The sequence below is a fragment of the Dermacentor andersoni genome, chromosome 8 (assembly GCF_023375885.2).
Source record: "Dermacentor andersoni chromosome 8, qqDerAnde1_hic_scaffold, whole genome shotgun sequence".
Classification (NCBI taxonomy): Eukaryota; Metazoa; Arthropoda; class Arachnida; order Ixodida; family Ixodidae; genus Dermacentor; species Dermacentor andersoni.
In genome coordinates, this window is record NC_092821.1 from 128682892 (window position 1) to 128707391 (window position 24500).

A 24500-nucleotide genomic window follows, 5' to 3' on the forward strand; every position below is an offset into this window, starting at 1 on the left:
TTCGTTTGTACATCTTTATTCACCGGCCATGATGACTTGGGCACACCGGTTTGGGACAGCACTTCGGGTACACCCCGCTTCCGTTGACGACCTTACATGGCGCCTGCACTTGTGAAAAGCCGCACCTGCAGGGTGATTGACCAGTGAGGCTGCCTCGAAAGGTTGTCAGTGCGACTCTTCGAACAGCGAACTTTTTGAGTACTACGAATTATTTAGAAATGGTGGCTTGCGAAGTTACGTCGAATACCTAAAATGTTGCCCTTTCTGACCTGAATACTGTTATTTAGTGAGAAATGTTTGTTTCGTAAATCTTACCCAGAAAAGACAGGCAAATATATATATATATATAAAAGATGTCTGACTGAATTCTTTTTGCAGAAATTGTTGAAAACAGCGAAATTAAAATAAGGAAGCTCATTATCAAGTTTACAACTCTAAGTCAGCAATACAGGCGATATCATAATTTTGTAAGCTTACTCTATTAATGCGCCGAAAGCGTACAAAATTAACGCATTTCAGCAAACTGAAATGTACCGCGAATTTATGCGTAGGACATGTGCAATATCTTAGTAAATGCTTTAACAATTTCATGAAAGTTATCAACATACATATTATATTTGTCCACTTGAGATACTTTAGCGTATGCACTTTATAAAACTGTGATATCTGTTTTGGTGCCGAGTTAGACACGCAAACGTCGTTTTCCAGCAATAAAAAAAAATTCTTTCTCAATTGCAACACACATCATTCAAATCTATCCACCGATTGTGTCATAAAAGCACCTCGGCTTCTTACATGTCTTTCAACAGGGAAATCGAACTTGTTCCCGAGGTACAGCTTCTTCTTAAGCGTAGCAATATTCAAGAACGGATCCGAGTCCAGGTAAAGGCTGACGTACCCCAAGAACAGCACCAGGTTCTCAGTGACTTCACATTTCCAGCGTTCGCAAGGGTGCTCCACGTCCACGTGACTACCCCGCTGAATTTCCCTGCCCTTGTACTGGCACTTTCCTGAATTGGAGAAAGAAGCGATTTTAAGAATCCGCGCAAGTTACATTGTGAAAGTAGACTTCCAAGGCGCTAGCTTATTGTTGATGTAGCATCGGTGCTACAAAACGTTAACGGTACGGCGTGCTTGTATCAGTTGGAAGTAAGAACATGACAGAGCAGGAAAGGGTATTGTGTTTGTCATGCCTCATTAGAATGGTGAGCTCGCAAATATAGCTAATCACTTTGGAGCACATGCTACAATTACGAAATTAGGAGCTGTGACTGTGAGCTGTGACTCGGTTTCTGTGGAGCAAGGAATGAACGCCCATCGAAATCGACAGGGAAATGCGGCCCACGTATATGGGGAAAGGTTTCCCGCTTTGAGGAGTGTGAGGTCGTGGTGTTGTGAGTTCGCGAAAGGCTGTGAAGACTTGCATGACGATGAGCGTTCGGGGAGGTCACGTTAGGACGAATTCAACCCCAGGGGCATCTCAAATTTAGTGCTGCGATGGGACAAATGTCTGAACTGGTGTGGGAACTATGTGGGAAAATAGTGTAAGCTACGTAGAATAATAGTACATACATTTGTAATTACCTGTATATACCTTACTTAGGCTAATAAAAAATAGGGGCCATGACTTTGTGATTCGCCCTCGTACCAACAAGCTCAATTTTCAACCCTTTAACATGAAATCGAAGTCCATCACTATAGTTGTATTTCCTCATAATACGCGAGGAAACGTCCACTTCATTAGCTAATACAGTTGAAGAGGAATTTGAACATCTGCCTCACGTCAATAGAATACATTGTAGCCTACGAAAACACGCTAGGTATTTTCGTAATACTAAGCCCATTGGTGAGGCCTACGCCGTAGTTACTCAGACGCTACGATTTAAAGAACAGCGTTGAAAACAAAAGTGAAATGAACAGCAATAACAAAAGAAAGGAAAGCACCGTGCTGTCTGGCCGGCCAGACGACAATGAAACAGCAACGACGATGCCAGCAGCAACAACAGCAATGTCGATAACTGTTATGAATGAGAGAGAGCGAGAGAAAGAGAAAGAAAAGCTCTGTATTGAAAATACGGAGGGTTTAGCCAGGGAATGGGACAATTATGACCGAGGCAACATTAAGTACTATATTACAGGTTGCCGTAAGCTTTCACCGCATCCAAGGCCACTGACCAGCAAAAAGGCAACAACTACAACTATAGCCGCGTCACCAACATGGCCAGTAACGACAAAAACAATAACTATAGCAGCAACAACGGCGTTGTCACTTGCGGTTCTGGGCAGTCCCATCACATGTCGATTCTCCTTACGGGTCGGAAGTCTACAATTACAAAAGAAGTGACTGAAATGGGCACGCAACAACGACGACAACAGCAGTGATGGCAGTGACAGCTATGACGACAATGTCACTGGCATTTCAGAACTGGTATCGTACTGAATACAGTACGGAAGAAAGCCGAGTCGCTACAACCCAGCTCATGTCGTCCTCTCCGGCGGCGGCCTACTAATCACTTGCATATGAACAATGACACCTCCTACCTCTGGGGGCTTCGCTGGCCGGCTGGACGGCAAGAGCTACATCATCACCAAGCAAGCGCTAGCTAATAACGAAAATGACGTCTCCAAATAACTACAGCAACAGCGATGTGTCAAACTGAATCGCGTCAAACTTTCCACAAAACAATTCGCCTCTATGACAGAGGGAATTACGAAGAAATTAATAATCACCTGACGGCGTCATTTCCAAACTTTGAGACGGGTTTCGATGATCGATCCCTGGAGGATTATTGGCTCACTTTCAAAACTAAAATTGCCGAACTCACCGCGAAGTTTATTCCCACCATCACATTTCGTGCAAGTCACAACAAACCATGGTTTTCAAAGTTCTTGAAGACACTCGAGAACAAAAAAAAAGAGACTTTTCCGTGCAGCAAAACGCAACCCAAGCGCATGCGCCTGGGAGAAATATTACACAGCCGAATCAACATACGTGCAATCTATCCGTAATGCCAAACGCGATTTTTTCCAAACTGACCTCCCCAAGATCCTAACAAGTAACCCGAGGAAGTTCGGGAAAGTACTAAGTCCTCAACAGGCTCCGATCATCACACTAGCTAACCCACTTGGCGAGATGACAAGTGACATCGACTGTGCAAATATTTTTAACACCACTTTCTCATCCGTCTTCACACACGAAATCGATATGCCACTTTCTACCGCAACTACCAACCTAAGTTTGCCTATGCCTTCAATCACGTTTTCTGCGCACGGCATTATATGTATTATAGAAAATATCAAGATGTCATCTTCAGCGGGTGCTGATGAAATCACCCCCAAGTTCCTCAAAAATACTGGCCATGCTTCCGCACCGTATCTATCAAAACTTTTTGCACAATCACTTTCCACAGGTAGCATTCCCAGCGATTGGAAGGTGGGGAAGGTTGTTCCGGTCTTCAAATCAGGTAACAAAGAATCACCCCTTAACTACCACCCCATCTCTTTAACAAGCGTGCCGTGCAAAATCATGGAACATGTCATTTATTCCCACATAATGAATTTTCTTGACTCTATTAATTTTTTTCATCCTGCTCAACATGGCTTCCGTAAAAACCTATCCTGTGATACACAAGTGGCTATTTTCATCCATGACTTGCATATGAACCTTGACTGTAACCTTCAAACTGATGCAATATTCCTGGACTTCGCGAAAGCGTTTGACAAAGTACCCCACCAACGCTTGCTACTAAAACTTTCATGGTTAAACCTTCATCCAAACATTTTACAGTGGATAAGTGAATTCCTTGCTAACCGCACCCAGTATGTTTACGTTAATAATCAAGCCTCTAGTCCTCTTCCCGTAACGAGGATCAGTCCTTGGCCCGCTATTATTTTTAATATACATTAATGACCTACCAACGCATGTCTCTTGTAACATCCGTATTTTCGCCGACGACTGTGTCATCTATCGCACAATCAATAACACCTCTGATCAGCTCGCCCTCCAGAATGACTTAAACAGCGTACAGGACTGGTGTAACCAATGGCTCATGGAACTAAACCCCAATAAATGTAAACTCGTGTCTTTTAACCGAAAACGTAATCCTCTCCTCTTCTCATACTAAATCTCGCACGCCACGGTAGAATTAACTCACACTTATAAATACCTCGGTGTAACATTGTCCAATGATCTAACCTGGAACGCACATGTCACAAAAATCATATCATCCGCTAACAGAACCCTTGGATTCTTAAAACGTCATCTACGACATGCCCCACAAAACGTAAAACTACTTGCCTACAAATCACTTGTCCGTCCTAAATTAGAATACGCCTCTGCTATTTGGAGCCCTAACCAAAATTATCTAACAATTTCCCTAGAATCAGCAGAAAGTCGAGCCACAAGATTCATATATTCATGCTATTCATATAACGTTAGTATATCATCATTAAAAGCAGAGGCAGGTTTAACATCTCTAGCTTGTAGACGTCGTATTACTAGTATGTGCTTGTTTCATAAACTTTATTACAGCTCACTTCGTCATCCGCCCTACATCAATCCGCCGGCACGTATCTCCCCCCGCATTGGTCATCCCCTTCAAGTTGCACGGCTTCGTACGCGCACTGCTACTTTCGCATCTTCATTTTTTCCACACTCAGCCCCGGACTGGAACGGCCTTCCACACGACATCGCCGCAATCATCTGTACATCCAAATTTCTGAATTGTATAACTACTATATTTAACAGCGAATAATTTATGTTCATTACGTGTTTTCTTTGTTTATTATGATTTATACATGTAACCCACCCCTTATGTAACACCCCCAACCCCGGGGGCCTTTAAGGTAATAAAGTGAAGTGAAGTGAAGATGTCACTCGGCGTTCTGAACAGTCGACGCAAGCATCCCATGTCAGCTTCTAGATTACCGATGAGACGACAACATGTAGTTGCTAAAGAAACAGCGACAACGAACAAGCAGCAACGGCAACAACAGTCAGTGCAATGACAACAACGTGAATTTCCGTCGAGTCGCTACAAGCCAGCTCATGTCGTCCCCTCCGGCGGCGGCCAGGCTACAATTAAGGCTTACAACAGAAACAAGGTATACTAATAAGCGACAAGGACAGCAACAATCAGTTCAACAACCGCCACAACGTCACTCGTCGCGATTTCGATACCCCTCGAGGATTTCGGCTTCACTGGCCGACCAGACGACAGCGCTTGGAACAGGAAAGAACTAAGGGGCACGCAACAACAACAACAACAACAACAACAACAACAACAACAACAACAACCTTAACTCACCGTTCTTAACGGTCACCGCGTCCCATCCCATGTCGGCTGAGTTGACCGGCCAGCAAAAGAGGAAACCCGCCGTGGCCGCGACCAAAATCACGTCCGTGGCCTGGAGTAGCATCTCTGCAGCCGCCAGCTGCTGAATAGTTTCTTGCCAGCCCCGACGACTGCGCACTGAATCGCGTGCTCGCGCATGCCTGTTCGCGGGCGCCTCGCTTTCTTCCGCTCGGTTGAGGTACGAGCGAGTTTAAATCTCGTCTTCCCTGACTATTTCTCAGAACCAACAACGTATACGGTACGCCACGTCTACGGCACGCCAGCATCGTCGCCTTCTTTTTAGCCCAGCGCCCGCGAAGTCGTCTTGTCGTGTACTCCGTGCAGATGCGTACAGCGTTGTGAAAAGCAGAGCCCAATTAAACAGCGCTTGATTTATTCGCACCGTTTGCACTCGCAATGAAGAACGGGTGTTGCTTTAACGGATCATTTTGTTGGGAGACGATCAGTCCATTATAGACGATAGGCTGCGCTAAACAGCTTTTGCAACTTAGGCAGCCAGCCGTTTCGACTTATCAGACACAACTGCGCTTCTACAGCCCGTTAAGTGTCGGAGCATATAGGATCGCTGCGGCCTGTCTAGTACACGTGATTAATCTAACTTCTGTCTTCTCTCACTCCCTCCCTTTCGCCATTCTTCACGTGTAAGGCAAAAGACTGGACATATACCTTTCCTTCTTTCTCTTTCGCACCAGCGGAGGCTTGAGAATGCACACGTGTAAAGGCTAGAGTCTTGCGGGATATATAATGTCTAGCCTTCAAACAGCCGGGATTCGTAAATGAAGTACGAGCGTAAGCGCATACGATGAACACACCGTCACAAACTGAAACAAGGACAGTGATGTGCAAAAAAAAAAAAAAGAAAACAGAGAAAAAGAAAAACACGAACCTAGAAGTATTCGTGCAGTGACTTGCAAAAGAGAAAAAATACGAGACACGCAATATTTATATCCTACACAAGATTAGGCGACGTAAAGCGCACGTATAGTATCTTGTTATGTGAGCGACAGTATGTATCGAGAGTATGAGAATGGGAAGATTGTGATCAGTGCATTGACTGATAATGTGATCTTGGATCGGTTCCTGCGGAGACATAGCCTGATAAGAAAGCCCGAATCGGCACCAGTCTTTCATCGCCCTCTCGTCGCATGTGAAGAATTGATCCCTATGTTCGATTGCTTTGCGTTTCATTATAAATGAGTTTCTGCAAAGTTGCTATGGTTTGGGTGCAGAGGCTGGCGACCTTGGGTTATCAACAGGTGGTATTTGCTCATAAGCTATGCCTACCTTTGGGATAGGTTCCATTCTCTTTTATAGGATTCATATAACTTAAACAGAAATAGGAGGGGAAAAAGAAAATAGAAGAGGAAGAAAGAAGGAAGTGGGACTCCATTGTGGGACCTACGCACTCTTTAGTGCTCGCCTTGCCTCTTTCTGTACGCCAGGTGGGTTTGCGTCTTTCAGTGCCTGGGAACCCTAATGCTTCGGGTGCCCTAAACTCTGTCGTAGGCCTTTTGCGTTATTTTGCACGCCCGGCGGTTCGAGTACCCAAACGCCTATAGGCACCCTAATCTGAAACTCTCTACTAGAGAGTTTTAGGTTGCGTTGGGCGCCCTAAATCTATCGTAGGCCCTTTGCTTTCTTTTGTACGCCCGGTGGTTTGCATTACCCAGTGCTTGGGCACCATAGAACTCTCTAATTAAGTATCTCTGCGCACATTGACTGACAGTCGCTGTTAGAACCACTTTCTTTGCCGACGGAAATTTCTGTCCCTCTTGTGAGACCTATGAGTCTAGTTGCTCTTAGGTGGCTTTGACTCGAGCAGCGTGAATTGCGGGGCAAATGGACGGGCTTCACGATCTGGGAAGTGGCGAGAGTCGCTGAAAAAACTGCCGGTGTTATGGCCTTATGGCCCTGGCAGAAATCGTGTGCCTGTCGGCTGCAGCCAGTCAGGACAGTGAAGGCGGAAGCCGATAAGAAGTGAGGCTCGCACTCACAAAAAGAAAAAGAAAGTTTTTATGCTAGAAATGTTCATAAGGGCATATGACAGCCAGTAATGATGCTGGACGTATTATTAGCGAAGGATGCTTGCCAGAGGCAGAGAACACTTATAAGAACAAAACTCTTTGTGAATTCTGACTATGTTTGTGTTAGCTGAAGCAGCTTTCCAACCTAGTTCCACGACGAACACAACAACCCGACTTGCTGCACCGTATCTCTGCGACCGAGAAGTGGCAGATATGCCAGGCTGCCAGTTGCCTCAACAGACTCCGGGTTGCCGTTTATATTGTGCTGACACGCATTCAAGCGTTCGGGATGAGTGGCGTGAGCATTCATGGACGCAGCTATTGAGAACGTGTCGTACGCCCCCTCCCCCCCCCCCCCTTTTTATGCTACGAGCGTTTTCGTTTGTATGGATGCAGGCTGTATATTATTAGAGCGAGTTGCCGCGAAGTAAAGGAAGCCGTGATTTGTGCTGCAGTAAAATCGGCGAATTTACGCGGCTACCTGTCCTCAGTCACATCTGTTTGGACATAAAGCAACAAATAATAATAATAAAAGAACTTCATTGATTTTTTATCTGTAGTTTTATGCTTTCCCATTTTTTGTTCATTTTTCGGTGAGCGACAACTGGTGAGAATTTTGAATGAGATAGCGGAGCCACGAGAGCGGCAAATGGGTCTCAGTATATTTTGTCCTGAATTGCTGTCGAGGGCAAGGTCTTGGTTGACTCCCGAAGAGATTCACAACAGTTATCCACGCTGATTAAATGTGCTTGTATGCGCAGTGCTGAGAAAGAAGATAGAAATGACCTTGAGGAGCGGACGGACTTAACTGTCCCTAGACGGCGAGCTACTTGAACGCGCTAGCCTATCTCGTTAGTTCGTAAGCCAAGGTATCCCGACTTCGTGCCATGCATGCATTTAGTATTGAGCTGCACCCTCTCTATACGCACCGTCCTCATTTTCTTCTTCACGATCTCGCTGGCTCCTTTCGCTGAATCGTTGGCAACTGGCCAGCATACTCTTGAAGTGGGCTGCCTGTTAATAAGCTCTTAGTGTGCAAACATCGGTTCGTAAGGCCTAGTTTACGCACACATGAACGAATGGTCTTTTCCTTGGGGCCGTGCGTGCGTGCGTGCGTGCGTGCGTGCGTGCGCGTGCGTGCGCGTGCGCGCGCGTGTGTGTGTGCGTGCGTGCGTGTGTGTGTGCGTGCGTGCGTGCGTGCGTGTGTGTGTGTGTGTGTGTGTGTGTGTGTGTGTGTGTGTGTGTGTGTGTGTGTGTGTGTGTGTGTGTGTGTGTGTGTGTGTGTGTGTGTGTGTGTGTGTGTGTGTGTGTGTGTGTGTGTGTGTGTGTGTGTGTGTGGAAGGGGGTGCATTGTGGTTGTGTTGCCATTTTAAGCCCTATGCTCTATATAAGAGTGCAATTTCACTGCAGCCCTGAATTTTTACAAGCCCCCCCTCGATATGTTATACTATATATACGCGTATGTGATTTCGCACATACTCAATGTTGCTTAACTAAGAGCGCCAGCTATACATGACTCTTCCTGCGAAACAATTAGCTGATATTCACTTAAATTTCAAACATAGGTACCGCTTTGACTATAGTTCAGTTTGCTTGTGGCCATTAGTTAACTTGTTGGCGTTACTTGCCAGTTTTGTTAGCGATGTAACCGAAGTGGGTGTCGTCTGCGATGATGCCACTCAAAAAGTTTTCAATTATGCTACAACGAAACGGTGGCGCCGTCTGTCACGGCTACGGTGAAAACACGGTGTTCACCGTAGCCATGACCAACGTTACTACAATAGGTTAGTAAAGTAGTCTAGTAACGACAGATGGCGCCATAGCTTCATTGCAGTCTAGTCTGTGTTTTGAGTTGTGCTGTAGGCTGTCACTTCGTTGCAGTGGAATCGGTATGCTTTTATTGGCATCGCCGCCTACGACATTCACTTAGGATTTATTGTTGGCGAATCTGGGTAAGTGATGTCTGAAAACGTAGCTTTGAATTTCATACAATATGGTAGTTTTGTGTGGTATTCGAGCTGAGATTGGTCAGTGGTTTTGCAAGAAGGGTTGTGTTACAATTTGCATCTGTCGCTCCCATTTATGCAACATTCAGCATATGGTTTTCTGTTTTCTTTATTGGGTGTTCAATACAAAAAGACGCAGCACATCTAACATGGCCTGTTGGAATCCACACACCGCGAAGCTTACGAGGCAGAGCTCACGCGCACTTTCTCATCTAGATCAATGATGCTCCGAACTAGAAGCTCTGCAATGCAATGCACCTTTCAACATAACCAGCCATGTAGGGGTTCAAAAGAGGCAAGGTGGCATTCTGCGCCGTTTGTTTGGGGTACCCGACCTTCCCTTGGAGGCGCAAATGCGACCGTCCAGGCGGTTACCAGCAGGCGCAACGCATTCGCAACGTGAACCCATCTCCTCCGGTGCCTTAGCTCTCTCCCGTCTCATCGCGGCTCTCCGCGTTGCGGCCCCTTCGCCCTCTCCACCAGTGGCCAACGAGTCGCACGCGCAGGCTTGCATCACCCCTCTACCTTCTAGTGCTGTGGGCGAAGTAGCGTGAGCCATCGCTCCTAGATGGCGCCGCCTTCCCGCAGCCGAGTGTGAGCTATTCGGCGATAACACACGACAATAATAATAATAATAATAATAATAATAATAATAATAATAATAATAATAATAATAATAATAATAATGACGATGACGACGATCATCATCAGCAGCAGCACGTGGTAGCCGCAGTAAGGATAGTCCGGGTTGGCTCGAAGGACAGCTTAGCTTTAAAATGGTGGAAGGCGATTGAACCTCAACTTGACGCTGATGTCTTCCTGAGCTAGTTGGGGCTGAGAACAAAATGTATGCACCATATAACTCATTCTGAAAGGCTCGCAGCGTCTTAAACGACAGCGTCTGCGTCCCCGACCAAAAACGCAGCGTTTCAACGACAGCGCCTCAAAACGATAGCTCTTACGAGGAAAGGATGCGAGAACGTGTTCTTACTACCCCTACCACTGGAAACGCACGAACGTTACCATCGTTACCAATACTATCGGTACCGCTGGTACCGCGGGTATCGGCCCTCAGTTTTACACTGCACTAACTTCGGGATCGGCCCACGAAACATAGAAACACAAACCCGATGCGGAAAAGTGGGGGCAACTCGCCAAGAAAGACGTCATCTTTAGAAGGTAGCCCCTCTGTTCCCCTGATATACCTCGTTTATTGCGTAACGATGGTCTCGACTCCGGCAGCCTGGGTATCTCTAGGTGATGCCTTGCCTGCTGTATAAAGCTCACGAAATACGTGACGCTTCCTAGGATATTTCATATTCACCGTAGTTGTCACGAGCGGCGCTGGCTAACACTACCACAGCTAAGCATAGTGCACAAATACCTCCCCCCCCCCTCCCGCCAAAAGAAAAGCGAATGGGATGGGGGAAGTGGAGGGGACAGTCGCCGCAGAAGCTTCCACAAAATTTTTTTCTTTTTCAGGTTCCATACTGAAACTTTTCCGGTTAGAACACGGCCTCAAACAAAGACAAAAAATTACTTTCACCTGTTAGCTGTCACCTCTGTAAGACGCCTGAAACTATTGAACACTACTTTATTAACTGAAAAGATGCCGTTCTATTTTGGGATGTTCTCCAGGGTAGATTGCTAAACAAGTTTGAGATAAATTTTCACATTATGCGATATGTTGTTGCACCGTGGGATGCCGCACCATTGGACATGTTTTACTCATAGGCCTGCATACCTTGTTAAATATTCCTGTGTGAGATAAAAATGCAGAAATTGTTTTTTCGCCAATTGCACATTTAAGTCAGATGATTATGCACCTAAATGAAATCTATATCAAAAGATTGTATGGTAGATTGGTATGTACTTTTGATTAGGTGTTTAGCTTCTCCATTGTAGTTTTTGTGGCGATGATTGGTCACGTTATGCGATGGTAATTTTTCATATATGCACTGCTAGCTTTCCTGCCATTGGATATGGCCATCCATTGGACTATGAGGTGACTACCTTGCCGAAGAGCTCGTACACAGGACAGCACCCTCATCCTTATTTCCACTGCAAGCGTGTTGGCTGCTAGCCTTGTTTTCTACAGAATGACGCAGTGATACCACAAAGGATACCTTAACATCTTCGCTCCAACAAAGTTACGTCATCTAGAACAAAATTTCTTGCTCTTTTTTTGCCGCGGAATGAACAAATCATAGCAAGGGATACTTGAAAGAAATTGTAGTATCAAGTAGTGTTATGAATTTCTATAACTTGGGGCCCCAGCGTCCCAATGGGATTGTTAGCGATGAGCCGATTCATATCCTGCATCATTCCTCCTAATTTTATTCTAGTTTTAAAATGTTTATTTATTTTTTTGATAATGCGCGCTTACGTTTTGGACGTTTTACGTGAGGTGACGTGTAAACACTCTTCAGCCATCTGTATGAGGGGGACGTCCAGAATATCCAAAGGATAGAGAGAGAGAAAAAGAAAGACCCAAGAACGCTGCCCCGCTGTGGCAGCTGGCTGCTGAAGCAGCAACGGCAAAGTGAATAAAAATAATTCTTTTAGACAGTCGCTGTTGTTATATAAATCAGAGTGAATGTGTCCTGTCCAAAATGCATCGCGTAAGAAGCACTCAAAAACCTTCTCGTCAAAACATTCGCAGAAAGTAGTCAAGGGCGGGCTTTGAAAGCTTAACATGCGTCGAACACTTAAATTCAGAATCGAAAGAAAATATAAGTTGCTGAAAGGCCCGGGACAACATCTTGCAGCGTTTGCAGACGGTGCCTTGCTGATCATTTACCAACCGCTGCAATTACGCAGAAACCTGTGTGATTTCTTGAGAAGCAGTTGGCAGGCGCAATATCTAGCTATAGCTTCTGCAGCGTTGCATATTTCCGAGGAGAAAGATTAGGGCTTCATTTATGTATGTGTATAATGGCGGGGAACTCTCGCCTGAGGCTAAATTTGTCTTTGTTTATGCGCGACACCCTGTAGTCTCACGGCAAGTGGTCAAGATATGCCATGGCGGCTCATAACTCAACCGGCGGTTTCCTTGTTTATGCGGTAGCGCCGCTATTTGATCGAGCCAAAGAGGCCTTGACTTTGGAACTTGTCTGGTGAGGCGACGACGCATACGCATGCAACGTCGGCGCCAAGGAATCGAGGAAAACTGTTAACATTGACAGCGTATATCCTGCAGCGGCGTTCAGAAAATATCGAGCTTCGCGAGCGTCGTGGAGCCGATACCTTAGACGTATTAGTAGGGTACTCGAGGAGTCCAGAATCACTCTGCAGTTAGCCAGCATCGAATCGGCATCATGCGCGTCCACACGACCGTTCTTGTTTCCATAGCGATCATCATTGTCTCCGAGTGGCATCGGTCCGAAGGGTACCTCGCCAGAGCACGGGTTCCCGTAAAAGATGGTGAGTATATTTTTTTTTATTAGAGCGCAACTTTCTTTTACTCTTCCCCTGGCTTTGGCGTTTGTCGTCGTTTCCTCGCCGGACATATTTGCGCATATGTATGCACAACTTGGGGCCACTGTGCATGTGCTGGCAGCTATCATGGCAAGTATATTGTTACGTGTGGAAAGACACAGACGAAAGAGGCTATTTACAGGCTATTTACACTGGAGCCAGACAGCCAGGCCGACACTTGATCGCGCCAAGGGCACAGACCCACTTCATCGTCGTTCTCGCGGCGGCTGGTCTCTTGAGCATCTCTCGATGATATCGTAATAATATAATAGAAAACTTGGACCACTGGGTATTTCCCCGAATAGACAACTTATCGCTGGCTGGCTGCTGTCTAGATGGCCCAGTAGACAACCTTGGTGACTGGGTATGTACCTACTCTTGACCAATTCCCAAGAATAGATGTGCCATTGACAAGATGGTGCAAAGCTCTAAACGACCACTACAGCGCTGAGCACGCGCAACTCGGTTTGTGCAACTGGGTGCGTGCCTACTCTTGCCAAATCGTGCAGAATGGATGTGCCGTAGTGATGCAAGTGGTAGGACGACACAAATATATCAAAGCGAAGTATCACTGGCCTCTTCCCCGGGCTTTCGCGTTCTTCACCGCTTCTTCACCTAGTAAATCACGTGATCATTGAGAACAGCTGCGCCCTACTCGCGCATTGTATGGGGGGGGGGGGTTAATATTGGGTGCGTGTCATGAGACCGGAGTGCAATCTGACGAGGAAGTAAAAGCCAAGAGGCGTCTCGCTGAAGAGGCGCATAAGCGTTATGCTGCGAAACGCAAAGTCATACTTGGGCGCAAATGAATTACGCTGATCCATCGCATACGTTGGAATGTGAGTGAACTTCACAGACGCAACCCCTACACTCATTTCATACGATGTGCGCCAACGTAATTGTAAACAGTGACAAACCTAGGCACGAGCATTACACAATGCTTCGCCTCACATAGATTCCCAAATTTTTGTTGGGTCTGCTTGTTTCATTTTATTTCAGGGTGTTCATAGCACACTGTCAAGTTAGGTTTAATGTATTATATGTAGTTATTTTGGTAGTTCCGGCCAGGGAGAGAATGAGTGTCAATCGGGTGAGCCGAATTAATCAAGTGGAGGGCACTTTATACCTTGTTACGTAATATTAACCATTGTGATTATCATCTAATCACGTGTAAGACGTATTTGCGAGGTTTAAAGGTTTCCACAGAATGCAATGAAGATTAACAGGTGACTAATGCTAGCACTCGCTGATGCCGGGTCACAGCTGCTATAGGGTTGATACCGCTCAAATGATAGTTTCTGTAATAGGATGATGTCGGAAAAATGAAGTTTGTGAGGTGTTTCCGACCTCATTTGGTGGACAGCCGACGATACCCCAACTATGCCGCAGTGTCTCAACAGGCAGCATTAACAGTTTACCATTGTTTTCAAGATGAAGATACCGTGATACATGAAATACACATATATCATGAATAGACCAGAAAGAAATCATTTAGATGTGTTGTTTTTGTTGTAGGACTTCCCCTAACGCAACCCACCTCCCCCTTAAAACATCTGTATGCATTTTCTTGCAATTAAGTGTTAATAGACTACCAGTAGGCATGTTTTTCGGCATACGTGCGAAAATTCACGCAAAGATGTTACAGTCAACGCATTTTAAAATGTTTCTTTCGATATGTAAAATAGCTCTAACCGTAAACGATTTAACAAACGCACACTTTCCCCAAATGTAGTGAAACGTTCTGCAGGCGTCCAAAAATTAATAACAGCGTGCTCTTGAAGAAACTGTTACACAGTGAGCCCATTCCTCACAGCCGTATAATATGTGCTATGTCCACAAATGCGCAATCTGACATCCAACTCCTTTCCCATCATCACCGCATTACTAGTGCGGAACTGTTCTTTATGTTCTACTTTTCATCACGTAATCGCGCACCCTACATCTCTGCCCCGTTGCGCACAGCCAATAGCATTAGTCACGCCTTTTCATGTTAGCCGTCCACTTCTCCATACGACGACATTTTCAGCGTCCTTCTTTTACCGAGCAGCTACCGACTGGGACGGCTTTACCGAGCGCATTGCTATATATTATAGGCTGGCCGGCATCATTTTTGACGATTTAAGTAATCACCTGCGTTCTCGAATATCTGTCTTATTCATGAAAGGGAAAATTCTTATCTACGCTAATTGCAGCACGGAGCTTCAAAAGAAACCCCGACGGATTTCTGAGAAACGAGGTTTTGCAGTTAAAGACAAATTCATTCTTGTTGCGGGAATCGAAGCCGTTTTATTATTGTATTTACGTATATAACCTGTTTGCATCTCACATTATACTTAAGTTCATAATACAACTCGAGTGGGCATGTATCGCTCATGTATATTTTACTAATGTATTTGTATAGTGTATGGGTAAGGTCCTTTGTCCTTGGAGTTTTATGCTTTTTTAAAAATTCGGGTGTTAAAAATTGGGCCTTATTTTTAAATAGGAAAACTTGGGAGAAAGTATCGATTTTGTTTTCTTATTTAAGCCCGAATTCGGGATTGTTATGGAGACTTTAAGAAATGCTTAACAAATGCAGTGGTCTTCTTTTTTGGACACAAACGTCCTATTGAAGCTACCGAAGTCATTAACAAGAAAAAGTAATAGTAAAGAGAGTTTCTCGCAAATCATGGGACGAGCAAATCCTCATTGTCAGGCATTTGAAAAGAGAAACACATCATTAAAACAACAGATACGTGTTTGATGATAGCTTCCTTGCTTTCCGCACTTTTTTAACAAAGAAGATAGAGACTTAAGTAAAAGCAAAGAAATGACAGGAAGGTTAACCAGAGCATGTCTGCGGTTTGGTACCCTACACTGGTGAATAGGAATAGGGACATGAAAGAAAGAAAAGGAAGGAAAAGAAAGCAAACGAATACATAATGAACAATGGAGAACTGTTCGGGTGGGAGTTGCTGTCACACAGTCTGTGAAGGCGCCAAATAGTCATAAACAATGTCAATGTCTCACTGAGGTATAAAATGCCTTTAAGAAAAGAAATTCAAAGGAGACATGTGCACACATGAAACACAGAAGACAAACGTGTTACTACTAGCGCGCGCGGACATGCTTCGCAGAAGGTGTGATGATTTTATTTGTCTTAAGAGAAGGCCTTGTAGAGTAACTTTATCACGTAAATTGGGAACATTTCTGTGTCAATCGAAGATCTGCCGGGCCTTTAGTCTTCGTCGGTTGACGTCCTGTTCTACTGGTATGAACTTATGTTCTTGAAACAAAATTATTAGCATGAAAACTAGACGAATCAGCCACCCTTCTTCGTATGCAACATAGATGGGGTAAAATCCTCTCAACGTCGCTGCTATACCAGAGCGCTAGCACTGCGTTAATTCGCTTCCCAGCGCATTACGCCATTTACGTGTATGCGACGAGCGGGAACTGCAATGCGATGCGGCATTGTCGTATTAATGTAAACGCGGCTAGTAAAGAAAACAACATGCCTGCGTTAACACAAAGTCTACAGGCACTGACTATATTATAGTTTTTATTTGTGTTAGGAAATTTTCAGGAAGAGCGTAGCATACACTGTATCTTTATATTTATAATACTATGATATATCTTGACCACTTGCTCATAAAAAGTGGGTAGCGTTTATTAGTTTTGTAACACGCGCATTTATTATTATTCTTTACGAAAAGACTACTTTCGAGGAGAAATCGGGTTTAACCTAATTTTTAGAAATTTTGTTTGGGATGCAAAAATCAGCACTTATCCGGTTTTGCCCGAAAACGAAGGACCACCCTACGTGTGCGCCCAAGCCTTATGTCACGCCCCTTTTTATCAGGGCTCTTTAAGGTAATAAAATAAAAATGAAATTGAAAGTAAATCTGTGCATGGCCAAGATGTGATGCGTTAATAACAACGCGATCATCGCTATTTCGCGAAATGTGCATATGTAAGGCGCTAATTTATACGACATCGTTCCTCGTCGATTTTTTCCAAGGTAAATGCCAGCACAACGGGACGGAAGTATCACAATCTGAGCCTCTGAAACTGGAGCATCCCTGCGAGGAATGGAGTTGTCACTTGAAAACTGCAGAAGCCGGTGAAGTCGTTCTAGCAGGGTTCGTTTCTCACAGTGCATTCATGTTGAGTTTCTCTTACATCCCTCTATGCAATTTTTTAGTGAACTAGGCAAATAAAGATGCTTATCTCTCATTTATTTTCGCTATTAGAGACAGAGAGAGAAACAACATTGTATTTGAATAATGACTCTGGCTCCTTCCGGGAAAGTGGGTAAGGTGAAGGCAGCTTAGTGTGGACCACATTGGAGGCTTCACATGCTACGCTCAATTGTAAACTGAATGTTCGATGGTAGCCTATGGTTGCACCGAGTCCTCAAATGACGAGCCCTCCGTAGGCCACTACATTTCCCCTAATGTATAGAGTCCTTCGTATTTCCACACAAGGTGACGAACATTTGGGGTTATTTCTTATAAGCATGCACAGCGTTCCGCCTTCGGAAGTGATTGATAAAGCAGGAGAGGTGGGGGGGAGCGGGCGTCAATCTTTGCATTGCCGTACGTTGCCACTGCCATAAGGTGATGACGGGACTACTAACAGCTCAGCTTGCATTAGAAGTGGAGACGTTGCCCACCCAATGCTGGCCCAAGGTCGCCCAATGTGGGGCCAGTGTGGCCCAAATTTGTAACTTGTCCCTTATTCTGTAGTTAGTGCTAATTATTCACATTAAAACACGTGTTTCAATCGCGTAAATGAACCTGCGTAATAATGAAATGGCATGTATGCTGAGCAAAATTCCCAAACTAATTCAGTTCTTAAGAAATATGTGGCGAAGTACATTGAGGTTCCAGTTCGCACTTATAGGCCCTCTCCAGAGATCAAGCGCTGCGGAGTGTTACTTAGAACAGCAATGCACTTAGCCAGAGACTTTGAGGACGTGTTTCTCTAAACTGGCGCTAAGCAGATGATTTCTGCTTGTGCCAAAGCACCAAAAATGAGGCGTTTGCAGAAGCACAGTGTCCCCTTACGCTAGTAAGTCCATCCTATTTGTGGCTGCATTGTTAACATTCTTGCTTTTCTTTGCAGTTGCGGCGTCGTCCGTCCAGGTCCAGGTTGTGTTACTGTCAAAGGCACTGGCGTCTATCCGGAATGCTGCGTCAAGATTGTGTGCAACTGACTGCACCTCACATAATAATAGTCACTTGATAAATGATAAGAGGAGAGTCGAGAAAGCCACCTGTGGCTTTGGTTCTTTTTTTTCGGTTAGAAGATTTTTAGCTAAGCACGAACTTCGTCACATGTAGTCATGCGCTTAGCATAGACCTACTTTGGTGCACATTTAAAGCTTAAACTTTTTTGACACAAAAATTGCGGTTACGTGCACCAGAGCTGCGAAGGTGCCGAAATACGCCATTTAAAGGAAGAGGAGGAATTTGATTTGTACGAATTCGGTCTGAGCTAATCTAACCTGCTAAGCTCTGCGCTGGGAAAGGGGAAAAGACCACGAAAGAGGGATGGGGAATGATGATGACGACAAGAATAGTGCTGCGATGAATCCTAGTGAACATATCAGCATACTTGAATCCCAGTCTTGAGTGCAGTCTTGTGTTGGAGAGATTGCGCCATGGCTTGTACTGTTAGTCAAAAGTCGCTTGTGTTACTGCCCGTCTGTGTCTGCCCGTACTTTGCTTCAGGTCATCAGTAGCAGAAAGTTCAAGCATGCAGCCACAGAGAAGTGTTTGTAGTCATGCAGAAAACGAGCGCCCTTACTATAAATTATAAGCAAAGGATACCAATAAACTATTTTTATTCGACTTTTGTATCTTTCTGCAAATAGCTTTGAGCAGCAATAAACTATTTTTGTTCGACTTTTGTGCCTTTCTGCAAACAGTTTGAACAGCGCTAGAGCGCTAACCACACAATGGTATATAAGCTACACATCGACGTGACTTTGTGAGTTGATAAATTTGATAAAAAGAAAAAAAAGAAGGTATGGTAAATCTCATTTCTCAGTGCGAGTGGAGTCACTCAGTTCGCTCAACTATGCAAATTTGATGAGCAAATTGACCACTACCTGAGTTTTTGCCTTCGCAGCAATTTGCTGTGCCTCCTTCTTTGAAGAGGGGTGAATTGATTCGCCTTACGAATGCAGTTATCACAAAGGAAGAACAGAAAATTCACCGACGATTACGATACTCCCCAATGCGAAAGTTGAGCGCAACTCTATACGTTTTCATTTCGACATATTATGCAAGTCTGTACCACAAGCTTGCTACTTGGAGACGTTTTGATTAAAAGTCTTCTTTACAGAGTTGGCACTCATCTATAGTTTCCGATCCCTGCTGGTGCTGGCCGCGACCTAGACTGTCATCCATTGTATCAGGTTTTAGGGGGCGTATATAGCTATCGTTTTGTACCGTATGTTAAAATTAAATTATGGGGTTTTACGTGCCAGAACCACTTTCTGATTATGAGGCACGCCGTAGTGGAGGACTCAGGAAATTTCGACCACCTGGGGTTCTTTAACGTGCACCTAAGTCTAAGTACATGGGTGTTTTCGCATTTCGCCCCCATCGAAGTGCGGCCGCCGTGACCGGGATTCAATCCCGCGACCTCGTGCTCAGCAGCCCAACACCATGGCCACTGAGCAACTACGGCGGGTATGTTATGTCGTATGTTAGGACAGGCCTTGTACACGCGGTCATTCACGGGAGAACGTAGAACACGTTATGTTAAGCTCTCCTAAGTTTCATCAGCAAAGGTGTGCTTTGAAGGCAGAATTGATAGGCCTTGAAAATCACACTTTTAGCCTCAAAAAGTTGCTTGGGTCACGGAATAACACTTCATTACAGTTATCAGGTGTGAAAGCGTTAATAAGCGTCTTCACTAAAAGTGAACTTTGCCTGTCTTCGTGTGTTATAGTTATGTTTCAGCATTCTCTGTGTGTTAACGATAGAGTAGTGTGCTGTTTTTCTTTATTAAATATGACTATTGTTGTTTAAGCCTGTTTACTAAATGTGCATTTTTGCCGCGCCGTTTGTTTGTTTGTCATATCACCTCATATTATCATCCTTTGCTCAATAGACAGCATTTCCTTGGGGAAAGGCCGGTGACACGACAGTGGCTAACACTTTCAATGTCCTCAAAATAAGTGATTCAGGCTAGCTTCAAAGGTAAACATTGGGCAAGTGGACTACCGGCACCAAATGCACCGCGGTGTATGTATGTATGTTGACGAGAGTAAAAACTTCCCGTAAAGAATTTGTCAACACAAGAATGACGTTCGCCACCTAAACAGATAACACAGTGATGTGGCTGAACACGGGAAGCTTTTCCATCACCAGATTAGCCCCAACGGCGCTGTCGTCTTGGAGATAGAAAGCAGAAGACGCCGGGTAACATCAATCGTTCGTCAGAAATATTTCCCGCCGTTTACTGTTGAGGTCAGCGAAAAGTGTCTGCGTGCCTGTCAAAGCGCCAAAAAAGCATATAAGCACTGCTACGCCTCACTCCATCTCACCCGTAAAGAATGAGCAGGTCGGGCTCTGAAACGCCGGATTATTTTGAAATAAATTTTGTTTGGAGTTTTCCTTCTATTTATTTCAGGCTAACTACGCAAATTCGGCTTGACCAGGTAGTTTATGCGCTTTGCCGGACACAATTCACGCGAACAATTGAATTCTCGCGAACAGTTGAATTTGAATGGAACAACACTTCTGAATTAACTTTTCGCTATCACGAATGTGATATGTTTTTACATATAACACGTTAAGAGAATCGTATTTGAAGACAACTTCACATTGTTTAATTCTGCTACAGTGCTTCTGTTCCGAGATGTTCATCATCAGATTTGACATCCAGTCAGCTAATTCGCATTCAGGGGCGTGGATATCGACAGGAGGTCAAACTAGAAGATTACGCTGCACCGCGCGTGAGGAAATGAGAGAAAGATGTGTCGTTGCCTTTGTTTTTGCCAGTCGATAGCAAGAGCGGAGCTGGTACCAGTTTATCCCTGCTTGCAAATGATGTGCCGCACGCAGTGCGCTGTATGTCCCCATGGGGGCTTGACGTTGTGTCGAGTTAGTTGTGTGTAAATACTTAATTGCGAGTAATATGAGCATTGTCGGCCAGCATAATGTCAAATAAAGTGACTGGCCTAATGACAACTGCTGCTTCAATCTGTGCGAAAAGCAAATTTCTGGACTCATTTTGTGCACTCCAGTGTGTTAAGGTTTTTCTGTCCTTCATTCAGATCCTACGCAACATGTTCAAGCTGATCTACTGGCGATTTGTTTATTACCACATGTTTCGTTTACTTCGATCAGCTTGCGCAGCATCCTAGTTGTGTTTGTTTTTGCATTTGCATGTTTTCCCAGTAATACAACTTTTTTTCTGTTTAAATGACACTCTGTTATTAGTGCGTGCAGGTGATCACGAGAAGGAATGCTACCCTCATTCCTGTGGCAGGCATGTTTGTGCTAGGCAAGCAAGACGGCGACGGTGGTGCGCTAGCATTAGAGCTGATGTACGGACATCCGATGTTTCTCAATATGGTGCGCCACTGCCACTAGTCACACGTACGGTGACACTCCGGTTGGCTCTCCAGAGGACCAGTATACGGTTTAAAAACACAGTACTGAGCCACTGCATACAAAAGGTTCGAAATCTCGCCGTTACTGACACACAAAATCACGCATTGTATGTGAAAGAAGCTCTTGTGCAAAGAGCTCGATATGGCTATTAATATTCGATGTAAAATGTGCTTAAAAGTCACAAAGAGGAACCCGAAATGCACAATGGCATTGGGTTTTTCACTTAGCTTATCGAAAGAATCCTGGCCGACTTTAAGAATGCGGGAGCACGCGTAACTTAATAATTTCACCTTTAACGAACAGCAGTCCCTATAGGGAGCCAAAAAGGCACACTGGAAATACTGCGTCACTTGGAAAATGTTCAACACCACATCTAAGCAAGATATGTGAATCAGAGTTCAGTATGTGCATTCACTTTAGCAGTGAACTCTTGGGCGACTTGCAAAGCCATAATGAAACATTTCGTTGTTTAGCCTTACGTTTAGCCTAATTTTCCGCTCTTTTGTACATGTGGAACAAGCTCGCGTTTCGAAACCCTGCTGGCGTGCAAATTGTTCTACGAATCGCGATTAGTGAGCCCCATTCGCGTCTCCAGTGACGGGTGAGAGGCAAGTGTACATCGTTCACTTGCGTCATAGGAAACATAGCAATAACGCGTTAAAGACCCGCTCTCATGAAAGTTTAGACCGGGTAAAGCGCCTATAGCTCCAGCCAGTGCAGACAGGTAGGTAGGTATGGTAGAGCAGCTTCCGTAAAAAATATTATTTGAAGTCAGAGCGAAGGCACCACAAAAGGCTCACAAAAATACATGTTTTTAATCCGAAATCGAAAAAAAATTCATGAACGCCGCCATTGCTGCTCTCCAGAAATGACGCATGACGTTGAACGTTGAGAACCTATGCGGCTATTCAGAATGACCTCCGAGTTTGTGCGGTGGTCGAGGGCGCTTAAAAATTTCGGAAGTAACGTGTTGGTATTTATCACGTCCGCTAATCATCTGGTGCACGCATCGTGTGATTAAGGTGCTATTCAGAGACTTCTAATAAGAAACTGAAACATTTACCAGCCCTGCCTCCTTTTTAAGATTGCTTCAGAAGTATATGTCACTCATTGATAACCTATTTATTTAAAATGAAATTACGCTGCAGGTGGCCTTTAGGGAAGTATTCAATTTCACACAGTGATAAATAATATCTTCTATCTTTATTTCGTACAGAATAACAGAGCTGTATAGAAGAAACACCTCAATTAATGAAAGCGTCCACATGATGGTTAAAATTCTTTGTTATGTCATTTCGGGTGGCGACTGCCGGAAGTTATAAGGTTCTAAATGGGTTTTTACATCTCTCAATGCAGCAGCGAATATTTGTGCATGCTTGTAGACGTTAAACCACTGTGCATGGGATATTCCCACAGCAGTTATCTCCGGTCATCGCGGCACTTGAAGACGTCAAGCACAGTGTGAACCTTGAAGCCATCGAAGACCTCTAGTAGCAGGCTACCTGGCCGCAGCAATCCGGATATACTCCCCGGCCTTTGATTAAAATGCAGCCGCGGCCCGGTTCCACAGGATTACAACTGAAAGAGAAAACGTGAAATTTCTAACTTTATTGTAATAAATTGGTCATAGCTAATTGTTCAGTTATTGAGTTATAGTTCAAGCACTTTGATGGCGGTAGATGAATTTCAAATAAACAATGAAGTTGCAGAAATGTGAAAGTAATCCAAGGTTCAAAGGAAACATGTGAGGGTTCGATTGAAAATGAAAACTTTCCAGTTATAACGCAAGCAAAATTTGTATCGTGTGATCAAACTATGCATCACTGAATTGGAAGCACAATCGTTCAACCAAACGATCTAAGTGCGAAGCTATAGCATGTAGAAGGCTAGGAAGAACTAAACGAAGCGAATGTTTTTTGAATGAAAATACATTAGAACATTTCCGTGCACCAAGTATATGCGTTCTGAGCAGAACGTGAAGGAGTGTAGATGTCTGCAATACGTGTCAGAAAGATTTAGCGTATCGCTGCCATGTAGTGGTACTGCTAGAGTTGCCGGTACTCTACTATGGCACTGACCAGCGCCATCTGCTAGCGTTCACGCTTATACGCACTGTCCGTGCAACGGTGCAAGGGTGGTGAATATTACCCATGACAAGTGCGTGACAAGTAGCTGGGATGGCAGTGATTACTGCACCCATCCCTTATTTTTGCCAGGTTTTTCGACATCACTCGTAGAACGTGTTGCTTTGCATAACAAAAAGCACTATCAGCTTGGAAGAAAGGGGGAGCACACCGGATGCCTACGAAATGTTCCATAGTTTACAAAATCTGAGCTTCGACTCCCGCCTGTTATATACGCATATGTAGGGTGACTCAGCTAACGTTACCGAAGCGGTTCAACTAAAAAAAAAATGATAAAAAGCAGTCCAAGATGCGATTTTAAGGTCTATAATGATCGGTCTTGAGAGGTCTAGCGACTGAGCACCGTAGATCTTGAAGTTGTAGCTTGCACCATATTGTTTAATTTTCTTTTTTCTTGGAACAGCGCGGGTAACGTTAGCTGGGAAATTCTATATATCCTCGCTCACTGCATTGAGAGAAGTTCTGGTGTAAATAAGATGCCTTTGCTCTGTATAGATTGAGCTAGACACGCATGCTATGAATGTCGTACTACACAATTCCGTGCTCCGTAAACATGCTAGAGAGAGAGAGAGTAAACTTTAATGAACACCAGCAGTTCTGTCGGCTGGGCCTAGGCCTCCCACGATGGGACGTCGAGGTCTTGCCTCTTCGCCGCTTCGTAGGCCTGCTGGGTCGCCCAGAGTTGGTCGTCGAGATGGGAGCTGCGCAGGGCGGCGTGCCATCTCGACGAGAGGGTCACGGGATTAAGCTCTTGGTATTGATCTTTGCACTCCCATAGCATGTGGGGGAGTGTTGCCGATTCAGTTTTACAGACCTTGCACGTCTGGCTCGGGTAGATGTCGGGGTATATAGTGTGATAGCGTGTGAGGGAGGGGTATGTATT

The 24500-nt window shown here is 44.7% G+C and overlaps 1 protein-coding gene and 1 long non-coding RNA gene across 2 annotated transcripts; one reads left to right on the top strand and one right to left on the bottom strand.

The window, feature by feature from the left end:
• On the bottom strand, window positions 1–5501 carry LOC126525633 (complement inhibitor CirpT1-like). Its single transcript, XM_050173561.3, has 3 exons — window positions 5307–5501; window positions 899–1010; window positions 1–125 (listed from the first exon to the last, which is right to left on the bottom strand). The coding sequence occupies exons 1-3, from the start codon at window positions 5416–5418 to the stop codon at window positions 20–22; spliced, it is 330 nt and encodes a 109-aa protein (XP_050029518.1). The 5' UTR covers window positions 5419–5501; the 3' UTR covers window positions 1–19.
• Window positions 5502–12505: 7004 nt separating this feature from the next.
• Window positions 12506–18749, top strand: LOC126525634 (uncharacterized). Its single transcript, XR_011896133.1, has 3 exons — window positions 12506–12807; window positions 16862–16982; window positions 17968–18749. It is a non-coding gene; the product is annotated as an uncharacterized lncRNA (long non-coding RNA).
• Window positions 18750–24500: the final 5751 nt, after the last annotated feature.